A 13,114-nucleotide genomic window follows, 5' to 3' on the forward strand; every position below is an offset into this window, starting at 1 on the left:
TGTACTGTTATAATATAGTATACTATAAAGGCACATCACTGATGATATGTCCAGAGGCATCAGTATATGTATGTACACACTATAATGTAATATCGTGTTCCAATGTATGTAAATAAAGAGTATGTAAGTTAATGAATCGTTTTTAATGAACGTTTTTTATATATATATATATATATATATATATATATATATATATATATATATATATATATATATATATATATATATATATATATATATGTATACATAGATAAAATTAAATACAATCTCTAAATCAGCAGGTGTACGTGAAATGAGTGGACTGCTCCCATCGCCGTCCCTTAGTCTGGTAAATATACCAGTTGATCAGAAGCTGACCGTCAGTGGGGCATGCTAGGCTATCTGTTAGCTCTCATTGCTACCACATACCGGTTCAAGGTCAAAGAGAACTAAACCTGCCTCAAACAATATCAAATTAATAACAAGTCTCACACAGGAAATACGTGAGGTGAACATCAGTGAACTACAACGGCAGACTTCATAAACTACAACGGGCATGGCGGGGGTTGGTCTGCTGATTTCTGGGCGAAGATGAAAACAAACGCAGATGTGAGCGTCTGTTGAATGTACTTTACTTTACTTTTTTTTGCCTGAAGTGTTCCATAAAAACACACAGGGCGTTATTTAAACCAGGAGGACATAAAGCCTATCATTAAATGTTATGATTTATAACGTCACACCATGAACAGCATACCTGCGCCGTTTCTTCATTTTGATTACAGGTCTGCCCACACACGCACACGCACAAACACACACACGCCAAATTGGCAGCGGAATAACATTTTATGGTTTAGATCCTAGAGGAACACACCTTTGGGATGAGATAAAAGGAGTAGAGCTAATATATTATGTCTTTATAATGATATTCATTCCATCAGGGCTGGATGAACCGGACGCCCTGATTGGTCAACGTTAGGGCGGTCCAGAACTCAGAAGGAAAACGTTCTTCTACGTCCACCATTAAATTCCGATTCATTAATTTCATCTTCAAATCTATCATTTTTATTTTTGTTATTTTTTTGGACCAAACACAGGTAAACACGATAATTTGGCATTAAAAATAGATAGAGGTGAGCATAGAAAGTTATATTACGACAGTCCAAGAGCAAGACAGAGGAGGAAGAGAAAGAGTAAGGCGAATGAAACGAAACAGAGGTACTAAAGTAGTAAATAAATGTCAACAATAAAATTATATTCATTACATAAGCAAAAAGAAACAATGCAGCAGCGGTTTGTATGGTGCTACTAAAGTCACGGCCAATTACTGGACGCTGATGCGGCGCGAGGCCTCGTGGCGACCCTCAGAACAAAGGGCCCGTGGGGGGCCGGGGGGCTGCTGTCCGCAGGCAGGACGGCGTGTCGCCACAGGGGGCGCTGCGCTACCGGCAGTACTGCGAGTCAACACAGTGCGCCCCCTGCCGGCGTCGCAGCATTCCCTCTCCACAGGGGGCGCTGCGCCGCGGGCAGTACCGCGTGTTGACTTGCCACACGGTACTTCCACACACGTTCACCAATGTGATTTAAGTATTGTATAAACGAGTCTTGGAGCCTGTGTCGGGTGTTTGACCTCAAATTAACGGTTAACACTAAAGCCGCGTTTGAGTGACGGCAGGAACGCACCCCACTTCCTCGTTACCGTTGCTACGGAATGCCACGAAGCCCCGCCCCAAGGCACAGCGTAAGCGATAGATCCAAATATACACAGAACAGCCAGTTAAATACACAGCTTTTAAGAACGTTTCTTAATTCTTTTTTCTATAACCTTCATCTTAATCAGAGAACCCCAACATTACGGAACACTTCCGGTTTCCATGTCGGCCATTTTTAGTTTTTCACTAAACAGTTTGGTCTTCATTTCCTCCCCAGGGGAATAACTAATAAGGACATCAGAAATACCACATCCGGCCTGTAGTGTTTGTTAAATACACATCATCCCCATGACAACCACAGAGAGCTTTTGTTAGTGAAAACAAGGCGATGGTGTCGGTTTGAGCAGACAAACGACTCCTCGTCCCACACAGCGAACAATGGAACCTACAGCACTGGAAAAGCAGTCCAGGCCCGTTGCCACACACACACACACACACACACACAATGCATGTACACACGCACATACACAAATGAATGTACACTCACAGACACGTACACACGCGTGAGTGTTTCATAAAGAGGACAGGAAGCCAAGTGTGGACGAGATTAAACAACAGGAAGTTGGTCTGGACAAAGTCAGCTCCCCCCCCCCCCGCCCTCCCCGGGCCGGACCAGGAGCACCATTAGCTTAGCCTCACTCCTTAACAGGGTACCCACAGCTCTGGCTGCTAGCCAAGCATAGCTGAGCGTGGCATCCTTTGCACTGTAAACAGAGAGCTGGGTGCTAGCCTAGAGTATCCTAGCCTAGCCTCCTGTGCACTGTAAACAGAGAGCTGGGTGCTAGCCTAGAGTATCCTAGCCTAGCCTCCTGTGCACTGTAAACAGAGAGCTGGGTGCTAGCCTAGAGTATCCTAGCCTAGCCTCCTGTGCACTGTAAACAGAGAGCTGGGTGCTAGCCTAGAGTATCCTAGCCTAGCCTCCTGTGCACTGTAAACAGAGAGCTTGGTGCTAGCCTAGAGTATCCTAGCCTAGCCTCCTGTGCAGTGTAAACAGAGAGCTGGGCTCCTGGTTTAAGCGTAAAGAAAAGCGACACATGGAGCGACGAGTAAAATTCATTTAATTTCAACAAAAACAACCAGAAATATCCTGAAGCCCTCCTCCCTCCCTGCTGCTCCTCCCCCCCTGCTCCTCCTCCCTCCCTCCCTCCCTCCCGCTGCTCCTTTTGTCTTCGAGGAGGAGGTGAAGCTGACTTTGCCACAGGAGCCAAAAGCGGTGCAGAGAGGAGAGACAGTGAGGAGGGGAGGGAGCTCAAACGTAAGGGTTGACAGAGTGGTAGAGGGTGCCAGGTGATCTGGGAGCAACAGAGAGAGTGAGAGAGGGGGAGGGGTTAACTAATGAGTACGGCAGGTTGGACAGGAGGAGGAGGAGGGAGGGAGGGAGGGAGGAGGAGGAGGTGGAGGGTCCTCAGCAGCAGCCCCCCCCCCGGCTGCTGTCCCCCCTGGCTTCCTGCCAACGTGGAGCTGGTGGTGGGGTGCTGGGGTCCGATCTTTATACCGTTAGCCTGCGGAGAGAGAGACACCAGCGTTAGTCTTATAGAGACACTAGCGTTAGCCTGAGAGACACTCGCGTTAGTCTTAGAGAGACACTAGCATTAGCCTGAGAGACAGAGACAGACAGACACTAGCGTTAGTCTTAGATAGACACTAGCGTTAGCCTGTGGAGACAGAGACAGACAGACACTAGCGTTAGCCTGAGAGACAGAGACAGACAGACACTAGCGTTAGTCTTAGATAGACACTAGCGTAAGCCTGAGAGACAGAGACAAACAGACACTAGCGTTAGCCTGAGAGAGAAGCTAGTGTTAGCATGAGGGAGATACTGGCGCTAGCCCAAGAGAGACCCTAGCGCTAGCCCAGGATATAAATGAATCTACGTTTCCGTGGGCAGTGATGTGAATGTGCAGCATATTCCTCCCATAATCCCGCTGGTTAAAAGACTGATGTAAACTGGTGGCTGAGGGGGCTGAGGGGACTACGATGGCAGGCGGGGTTATAGACCTGCAGGCGGTTGCACCAGCAGAACATAAGGTTGTTCGTAAGTTGGAGTGTAAAGTCTGCCTTACCTAACGTTTGCCGTAGTTTAAAACTAACAGCGTTCTCAATTTCAGTTGCACCACCATAACTTTAGACATAACTTTATTAGTAAGGTGTAAACCATCCCTTACTAGACTGTTGTCGCATTTAATGACGTTTGCATAGTTTCAAGCCAATCAAGTGCAGCACACAACGTAAACAGGAAGTGTATGCATTTGTCTTGCACCGGCAGCCCATGTGAGTGGAGAAAATCGTCCAGCATTATAAGTGGAAGAAATGGCTCATTTAGACTTTTAAACTTCAATACTAGCCCGTGTCACTGCTTGGCCATAGTTTACATGAATGTCCAACGTTAAACATGTAACTAAAACAACTTGAAGTCTTACAATAAAGAGTGGCTCACCCCGTTATGCATGCGTTGCGTTGTGGCTGTTTTTGTAGGCTATGTAATACATATTGTTTACAATTTTCTATGGAGCCTGAATTGTGTTGTCTAGCAAATTTATTTGAGTGAATTAATGGAATTAATGGAATTTCTACAATAAACCAAGAGCTCTTTGCAAGCGCTACAAAGGAAGAATTCCAACGAAGTAGGCAAATGTTACCGGAAAGTTTGTTATATTAATGTGCGTGAAGGTAAAGTGCAGTAACAACATACTCGGTGTAGTTTGATGGTTGAACTCATGTTTAAACGTTTTGTGTATACAACTTAAGCCAACGTTGGACGTTTGTGGTGTGGTGCAACAGTGTAACAATTAGTAGCTTCTAAACTCCGCTGTAAGGCCAATTTACAGTGGAACTAAGCTAAAATGGAATTTACACTCAGCTGGTGCAACCAGCTACTGTTTCCCTGGTGAATAACTAAGATAGGCTATCACCTTTTCACAGAAAATAGGCATAAAAGCTAAACTGTTGCGAAACAACTGCACACCTTGATGTTATCAAAATTAACCGATATTCACGTCATGCAGTGAACATAAGCCTAATGGTAGTTTACCTCTACGGAAGAGATATATATATATATATATATATATATATATATATATATATATATATAAAAACCAACAATCAACTTGATGTGAAGGGGTCAGAAGGCGAGGTGAGTCCGTCTCGACGACAACGAGGGTCGTATTAACTAGACGGAGAGGTGTCCGCACCACCACGCCCTCCGTCCCTTTAGGGAGTCCGGGGCGGACCACCACGCCCTCCGTCCCTTTAGGGGGTCCGGGGCGGACCACCAGGCCTGGAACAGCAGAGCAGGACCACCTAACCGCTCACATGGTACATGATGCTAAGCTAGTAGCATGTACTACAGGACTCTGCTGTCCTACACCAGTACCACACTGGACATCTGACTGGATCGGTGACACAGGAGGAACATGAGCGAGAGGATAGCACACAGACTGAGACCGACAGAGGAGAGTAAACCAGGAGAGTAGGAGAGAGTCTCACCTCATTGTTGATGTCAAACACTCCCTCCTGGATCTTCTCATAGATCTCCTTGGCTGTGTTGATGAAGGCCTGAGAGAGAGACAGCATTACCCCTCTACATTAGAGGCAGTATGATGGAGGTGTGTGTGTTACCTCCTCTACATTAGAGGCAGCATGATGGAGGTGTGTGTTACCTCCTCTACATTAGAGGCAGTATGATGGAGGTGTGTGTGTTACCTCCTCTACATTAGAGGCTGTCTTGGCGGAGGTCTCCATGAAGATAAGGCCGTGTTCTCTGGCAAAGGCCTCACCCTCCTCCTTCTTCACTTCTCTCCTGGACTCCAGGTCACTACACACACACACACACACACACACACACACACACACACACACACACACACACACACACACACACACACACACACACACACACACACACACACACACACACACACACACACACACACACACACACACACCCCTTAGAGCAAGGCATTTCTGAACCAGATGCTGCCCAGGTGTGAGGCTGCGGTGACCTCTGACCTCTTGTTGCCGATGAGCATGATGACCATGTTTGAGTTGGAGTGCTGGCGGGCGTCCTCCAGCCAGGTGGTCAGGTGGTTGAAAGTGTCCCGCCTGGAGCACACAACATAGAACATACCATATAGAATGTACAATATAGAATATACATTACGACCACACACACATTTTATATATAACACACAACATACATATGTAAGCACCACTCACACACGGACTTCATTGAGTGGACCCTAAATCTCAGAGTCCTGGTTCAGATGAAGGTTAAACAGCAGAGCTGTTGTCTCACAGCCCTCTAGGGGTCAACCAGAGGTACTACACCAATGTGGCCCTAAACACCCAGTGTCTACAGCACACCGCACAACATCTGGATTGGTGTCAAAACAATGAATCCACAGGTCCACATCCTGCAGTGTGATTGGCTGCTCACCGTGTGATGTCATAGACCAGCAGCGCGCCTGCAGCTCCTCTGTAGTAAGACCGGGTGATGGAGCGGAACGACTCCTGGCCAGCCTGCAGACACAAGGGCACCGTTAGCATTGCTAGCACAGTAAGCACCGCTGGCACAGTAAGCACAGTAATGGTGTGATCCAGATGCCTCGGAAACCAGCCTTCCGAGTTGCATTTCTGACGTCATTTCCGGTCTCGGAGCACTTATAAATATAAACTATAAACTTATAAATAAAGTAGCAATGTATTGAAGTGTGTAAGAGCATTTGAAAATCGCCATTAAAATGACAAACGTGGAACAAATACAAAGAAAACCAATCTCTTTACGTGCGCAGCCATTTTTATTGAGAGCGTCATCACTGATCTCAGTATGCCTCCGTGAAATACCGCAAGAAAAGCTGAGGTTTCCCCACTTGCAGAAGGCTGGTGTCCGAGGCATCTGGACCACACCATAAGCACCGCTACCAACGTTAGCACTGCTAGCACCGTTGGAAACGTTTGCACCGTTAGCACAGTTAGCACTGTTGCACTGTTGGCATGATTAGAAGTATCACTTCCATTATAGTTAGAGGCTGATAGGAGAAGACTAGTATAGTGTATAATAGTTAGAGGCTAAAGGAAGGCTAGTATAGTATATAAAAATAAGAGGCTATAGGAAGACTAATATAGTATATTATAGTTAGAGGCTAGAGGAAGACTAATATAGTAGATAATAGTTAGCGGCTATAGGTAGACTAGTATATTATAGAGGCTTTAGGAAAACTAGTATAATAGATAATAGTAACAGGCTACAGGAAGACAAGTATAGTATATAATATTAAGAGGCTACAGGAAGACTAGTAAAGTATTTCATAGTTCGAAGCTATAGGAAGACTAGTATAGTATATTTAGAGGCTATAGGAAGAAGGTATATTAAAGTTAGAGGCTATAGGAAGACTAGTATAGTATATAATAACTAGCAGCTAGCTACAGGATCCTAGGGTTCTCGGTTTCCCTCTCCAGTGGAGCATGGAGTGCTGCCTCCATCTGGTGGCCAGCCAGGGCACTGCACCCAAAACCATGAAGGGTGAATTCTACCAGGTTGGGATTCAACCAGAGACCTCTCCAAACTACATGTGGTTCTGGATCAGTACAGACAACATGGTTTAAGTATTTTGACTGCAGACTGTGTGAATTTGTGGTCTACATTTACATTCAGGGCGTTTAGCACACGCTTTTATCCAAAGCCATTTACAATAAGAACATGTGTCAGAAGAAAGAGAAACAACAATATATCGCTGACGGTACAGTAGGGACAGTCATAGAATCAAGTGCCAAGCACCAACAATCACTAGGTTACCGGGGAGTGTGTGTGTGTGCGTGTGTCTTTGTGTGCATGTCTGTATTACCGTATCCCAGATTTGCAGTTTAATCTGTTTTCCGTCTATTGTGATCATCCTGGCACCAAACTCCACACCTAGTACACATAGGTTAGAACACACACACAGATATAGTCATACTTACACACCTAGACACAATATGTACACACACAAAAAGTGTGTGTGTTTACGCGCGCGTGCGTGCGGGGGTGTTACCTATGGTGAGGTCATGAACTGGCTGGAACCTCTTGTCTGTGAACTGTAGTAGTAGACACGACTTCCCCACACCTGAAAACACAAACATACACACATTATAAACACACACACACACACACACACACTTCCCACAGATGTGTGAGGCTGCTGGAGGCTTTATTAAGACACGTGTTGCGTTGCTAGGCTGTGTGTTGCGTTGCTAGGCAGTGTATCCCGTTGCTAGGCTGTGTGTTGCGTTGTAATAAGTCTAGCTCTACACTCTCTGTCTCCGTTATAAACCTCGCTCCACCTTCTCTCTCTCTGCGTTATAAACCTCGCTCTACCGTATCTCTGAGTGTTATAACCTCACTCTACCGTCTCTCTCTGTGTGTTATAAACTCACTCTACCTGCGTTATAAACCTCGCTCTACCGTATCTCTGAGTGTTATAACCTCACTCTACCGTCTCTCTCTGTGTGTTATAACCTCACTCTACGGTCTCTCTGTGTGTTATAACCTCACTCTACGGTCTCTCTCTGTGTGTTATAACCTCACTCTACCGTCTCTCTGTGTGTTATAACCTCACTCTACCGTCTCTCTGTGTTATAACCTCACTCTACCGTCTCTGTGTGTTATAACCTCACTCTACCGTCTCTCTCTGTGCGTTATAACCTCACTCTATGGTCTCTGTGTGTTATAACCTCACTCTACGGTCTCTGTGTGTTATAACCTCACTCTACCGTCTCTGTGTGTTATAACCTCACTCTACCGTCTCTGTGTGTTATAACCTCACTCTACGGTCTGTGTGTTATAACCTCACTCTACCGTCTCTCTGTGTGATATAACCTCACTCTACCGTCTCTCTGTGTGTTATAACCTCACTCTACCGTCTCTGTCTGTGTGTTATAACCTCACTCTACGATAAGGCTTTGACTCCGAACTACGTAATTCGAATATAATTCAAATATCAAAAAATAAATCAAAATTCGAACGAATATTAGGCAGCCCTTAATATTCGAACCTGTTATGGACAGGCCAAGAGGGAGAGACGTCGGAGAACCTGACGCAGTCTATTCATAATTAGTATTGATTAGACAGCGATTTATTAGAAACCTAACAAACCGTTGGAACACAAGACCGGTAACCATAGCAACGCCGGTAAACAAGCCTCGCAAACCCCAATCCAGGGCTGTATCCGAATACTCATACTTATAGTATGCATTTTGTAGTACGCCACAAATATAGCGCGTCCGAATGCTCAGTACGCATTGTGTAGTACGGAAAACGCTAAAGAATGCGTACTACCGCCACAGTATACAATGGTAGGTCACTACGCTATCCCACAATGCAACCGGAGTCTGGTAACGAACGAAGAAGAGATGGCTGACCCGACACTACCAACAGCGGCTTAGAAAGACGTCGTAGAAAGCGGCGAAAAAAAGAGACATTAAAAAAGTAGAGTAAGTAATTAAGTAAAAAGAGACATTTTTAATTTAATGGCAACGATGACAAGATGGAAAACAGGTAGTTATCAAGGTAATTTTGCCGGCATCTGAGGGGAGATACGTCATCTCCAAACATCCGGTGGAGTTGCAGAGGCGTTCTACGCATAGCTGTAGACCGTAGTAGACACTGAACAGAAATAGTATGTACCAAGTATTCGGATTCAGCCCAGGTCTTACTGAAGGCATTTAATGGTCAAAATATTATTAATAAATATTTGAATATTAATATTAATAAGCAAACAAACTTCGAATATGATTTTTGGGCAAAAGTCAAAGCCCTACTCAACGGTCTCTCTCTGTGTGTTATAACCTCACTCTACCGTCTCTCTCTGTGTGATAAAACCTCACTCTACGGTCTCTCTCTGTGTGTTATAACCTCACTCTACCGTCTCTCTCTGTGTGTTATAACCACACTCTACTGTCTCTCTCTGTGTTATAACCTCACTCTACCGTCTCTCTGTGTGTTATAACCTCACTCTACCGTCTCTGTCTGTGTGTTATAACCTCACTCTACCGTCTCTCTGTGTGTTATAACCTCACTCTACTATCTCTCTCTGTGTGTTATAACCTCACTCTACGGTCTCTCTCTGTGTGTTATAACCTCACTCTACGGTCTCTCTCTGTGTGTTATAACCTCACTCTACCGTCTCTGTGTGTTATAACCTCACTCTACCGTCTCTCTCTGTGTAATAACCTCACTCTACTGTCTCTCTCTCTGTGTGTTATAACCTCTCTCAACCGTCTCTCTCTCTGCATTATAACCTCTCTCTCTGTGTTATAACCTCTCTACCGTCTCTCTCTCTCTCTGCTATAAGCCTCGCTCTAATAACAGGTATCCCATGTATCAGAGGCTCCAGCTCTGCTCCCTGTGCCCTGTGCGCGTAGGAGCAGGGGACTCTGGCCTCCCTGGGGAGCACACGCTATTGGCCGCTGGCATTACCTGTTCACCCAATGGCCAATTAGAGGGGCAGCATGTGAGCGTTGGTTTGAGCGTGGCGGCCGCGGCCCCAGGACTCAACAGCCCTCTGGTGAGACTACGTCATGCTAACGTTAGTTTAGCATGTATTTTAACCAGAGGTAACACAGCATTAGCTTGGCACAAAGTTAGCTTAACAGCTGGATTTACAAGTTGTACAGGAAGAAATCCTAGAGAAGAGAGATCTGGTTCATTCCTATCTAATGAATACTTTGACTTATTGATACAGCATGGAGTCATTTACAACCTCAGTGTCTTTTCTACCTTGGAAATGTGTGTGTGTGTGTCCAACTCTCTCCATCTGAACCAGAAAGGGACCAGAGAGCCTAAACCATGCATGTGACGAGCCTAAACCATGTGTTCAGTAGTTTTTAATCTCGGCACATCAGGAACATGTCATCATCCTGTGTTGCGAAACGGACATCAATACACCAAGTTCTGTAGGGTAAAGGATTCCTAAGCACTCTCAGGCCGGGGGAGGAGTCTTTCTCGAAGGACTTGACACTAAAGTCCTTTAGTGACGCTGTGGGGAGTTTCTAGGAAGAGGTGTGACGACATCACAGCAGGCCCAGAAACATAAACAACAGCGCTAGCTTAATGCCTTAGCAATGCTATTCTCACAACAATGCTAGTCATCACATCTATCGTCATAACAATACTACATTAATAAAGATACTATGCTGTCTTCATCACAAAACAATGTACAATTATACCTCCATAACAACATCACAGGATTACTATAGTCATCTCCCACTCCTCAACACCATATTACCTTTGGAACAATAATACTATTGTCATAACAATACTATTTTTACAGCAATACTATTGGTAAATATACACACAATATATATTTATATATATATGCATACATCACATCAATATTGCTAACACTCATAACAACACTATCTTGATAGTCCCACTAGCTTTATAGCAATACCATTTTCATGGTCACAGGCAAACTGAAGTCTGAACCAGACTCAGAGGTTTTTGTCCATACTGGGTGCTCCACAATATATGAGGAGCACTATGACAGCAGCAGGCCGTCTCTGGTAGTACGGCTGCTTCTTGAGGGTTTTAACCGTCTCCTAAAGCCACCAGCACTCTGTCCTGGAGCCTCACGGCCAGCGAGGCCTTCTAATGCACCTCACAGAACGCAGAGAGAGGGTCTTCCTCCTTTCAGCCTCTGACCGGAGGAAAAGTGTGGGAGTACAGCGTGGAGGAGGAGGAGGAATCAGACATCTGGCCACATTACCACTAAAAAGACAAGGAGGCAGTGAGGGACAGGAGGACAGGAGGCAGTGAGGGACAGGAAGACAGGAGGCAGTGAGGGGCCGTGGGGCCCTGAGGGGTCCAACGCAGCAGGAAGAGGTGACCACAGCCGTGCTGACAGATGATCCAGCCTCACACACGCACACACCATGTTAACACATCACCTACAAATACACCTACAAATACACACACCATGTTAACGCAACCCCCCCCCCCCCCAAACACACACACACACACACACACCATGTTAACACATCACCTACACACACACCCTGCCCCTGTTAGCACTCCGCTAGCACCCCCACCCTGGCGCTAGCCGATAAAAGGCCCAGCTCAGATTTCTCCACGTCGATTCGCAGCGCGGATCGATAGTGTTGATCGGTATCGATAAGGGAAAGGTGAGCTGCTGTTGGTGGCCGTAGGGGGGGGGTTCTGTCCGTCGGGATGCGCTACTGGGAGCGAAAAGAACCAGCTGTCAGCAGCACCTCTGGCCGCTCCGCCTGTACCACGTCATTGGACCGTCCAACACTGCGGAAATGAGACACGGCTAGCCCGTTAGCACTGGACTAGCCGACCTATTAGCATAGGGCTAATCTGACAGCATCGGGCTAGCCTTTCTGTTAGCATCGGGCTGAACTGTCACCATCGGGCTAGTCTGCCTGTTAGCTTCGGGCTGAACTGTTAGCCTCACGCTAGCCTGCCTGGTAGCATCACGATAGCCTGTCCGTTAGCCCCTGGCTCACTAGCCACGTCTTACCCGTGTCTCCGATGATGATGTATTTGAAGAGATACGCGTACGCCATGGCCCCGGGAGAAGTGTCTTGCTGCTTGCCGTGTCAGAGCGCCCTGGACCGTGTGGAGATACCGGGGAATACCGGGGGATACCTGTCGTGTCTCGGTGGAGCGGCGGCGGCGGCTAGCTGTTTTCTCTCAGGTCGGAGGAACAATAAACAGACCCGTCCTCGGCGCTACGTCACAGTGACGTCAGCATGCCCCGCCCCCCGCCACGCAGGCTACCGGCCTCACACCCTCAACCTCTGCTCTGCTCTACCTCAGGGCGTTGCTTCACACCTCAACCTTTGCTCTGCTCTCCAGGGGGGCTCTGCTATGTTTTATATGTCTAGGTTAGGACCGTTGGTTATCCTCTGTGGGTGGGTGCCTTTACACTCTCTGCAGAACATTGAGATTCATGTGAAGATCCAGAGGAACACTTTATTCATTAAGTTAATATCATGTTCTGTTGGCCTCTCAACAAGAACTGAGCTAAGAACAGAAACTGGATGTGATGTGTGCTGGATGTTAATAATGTTGATGTTTAAATAATGATACAGCGTCTGAGAAAACCTGTTATTGCATAAAGGCGCCACTAGATGGCAGCCAATCACAACGCTTCAATTCCCCAGCAATACAACATGACTATAATATAGTTTACTATAGTTGACTATAGAGAACTATAATAAAGTTGACTATAGAGAACTATAGTATAGTTGACTATAGAGAACTATAATAAAGTTGACTACATAGAACTATAATATTGTTTACTATAGAGAACTATAATAAAGTTTACCATATAGAACTATAATATAGTTTACTATAGAGAACTTTAATATATTTAACGATAAAGAATAATAATATAGTTGACAGTAGGCTCAATAAGTGGCTCACTGTA

The 13,114-nt window shown here is 45.8% G+C and overlaps 1 protein-coding gene across 1 annotated transcript; it reads right to left on the reverse strand.

Moving 5' to 3' along the window:
* Nucleotides 1-1,014: 1,014 nt before the first annotated feature.
* rab2a (RAB2A, member RAS oncogene family) lies at nt 1,015-12,420 on the reverse strand. The gene is made up of 8 exons (XM_030364350.1): nt 12,203-12,420; nt 7,718-7,789; nt 7,532-7,599; nt 6,124-6,206; nt 5,697-5,789; nt 5,391-5,502; nt 5,175-5,243; nt 1,015-3,190 (listed from the first exon to the last, which is right to left on the reverse strand). Exons 1-8 carry the CDS (start codon nt 12,246-12,248, stop codon nt 3,017-3,019), a joined length of 717 nt encoding a protein of 238 aa, XP_030220210.1. The 5' UTR covers nt 12,249-12,420; the 3' UTR covers nt 1,015-3,016.
* Nucleotides 12,421-13,114: the final 694 nt, after the last annotated feature.

Source organism: Gadus morhua, chromosome 8 (assembly GCF_902167405.1).
Source record: "Gadus morhua chromosome 8, gadMor3.0, whole genome shotgun sequence".
NCBI lineage: Eukaryota > Metazoa > Chordata > Actinopteri > Gadiformes > Gadidae > Gadus > Gadus morhua.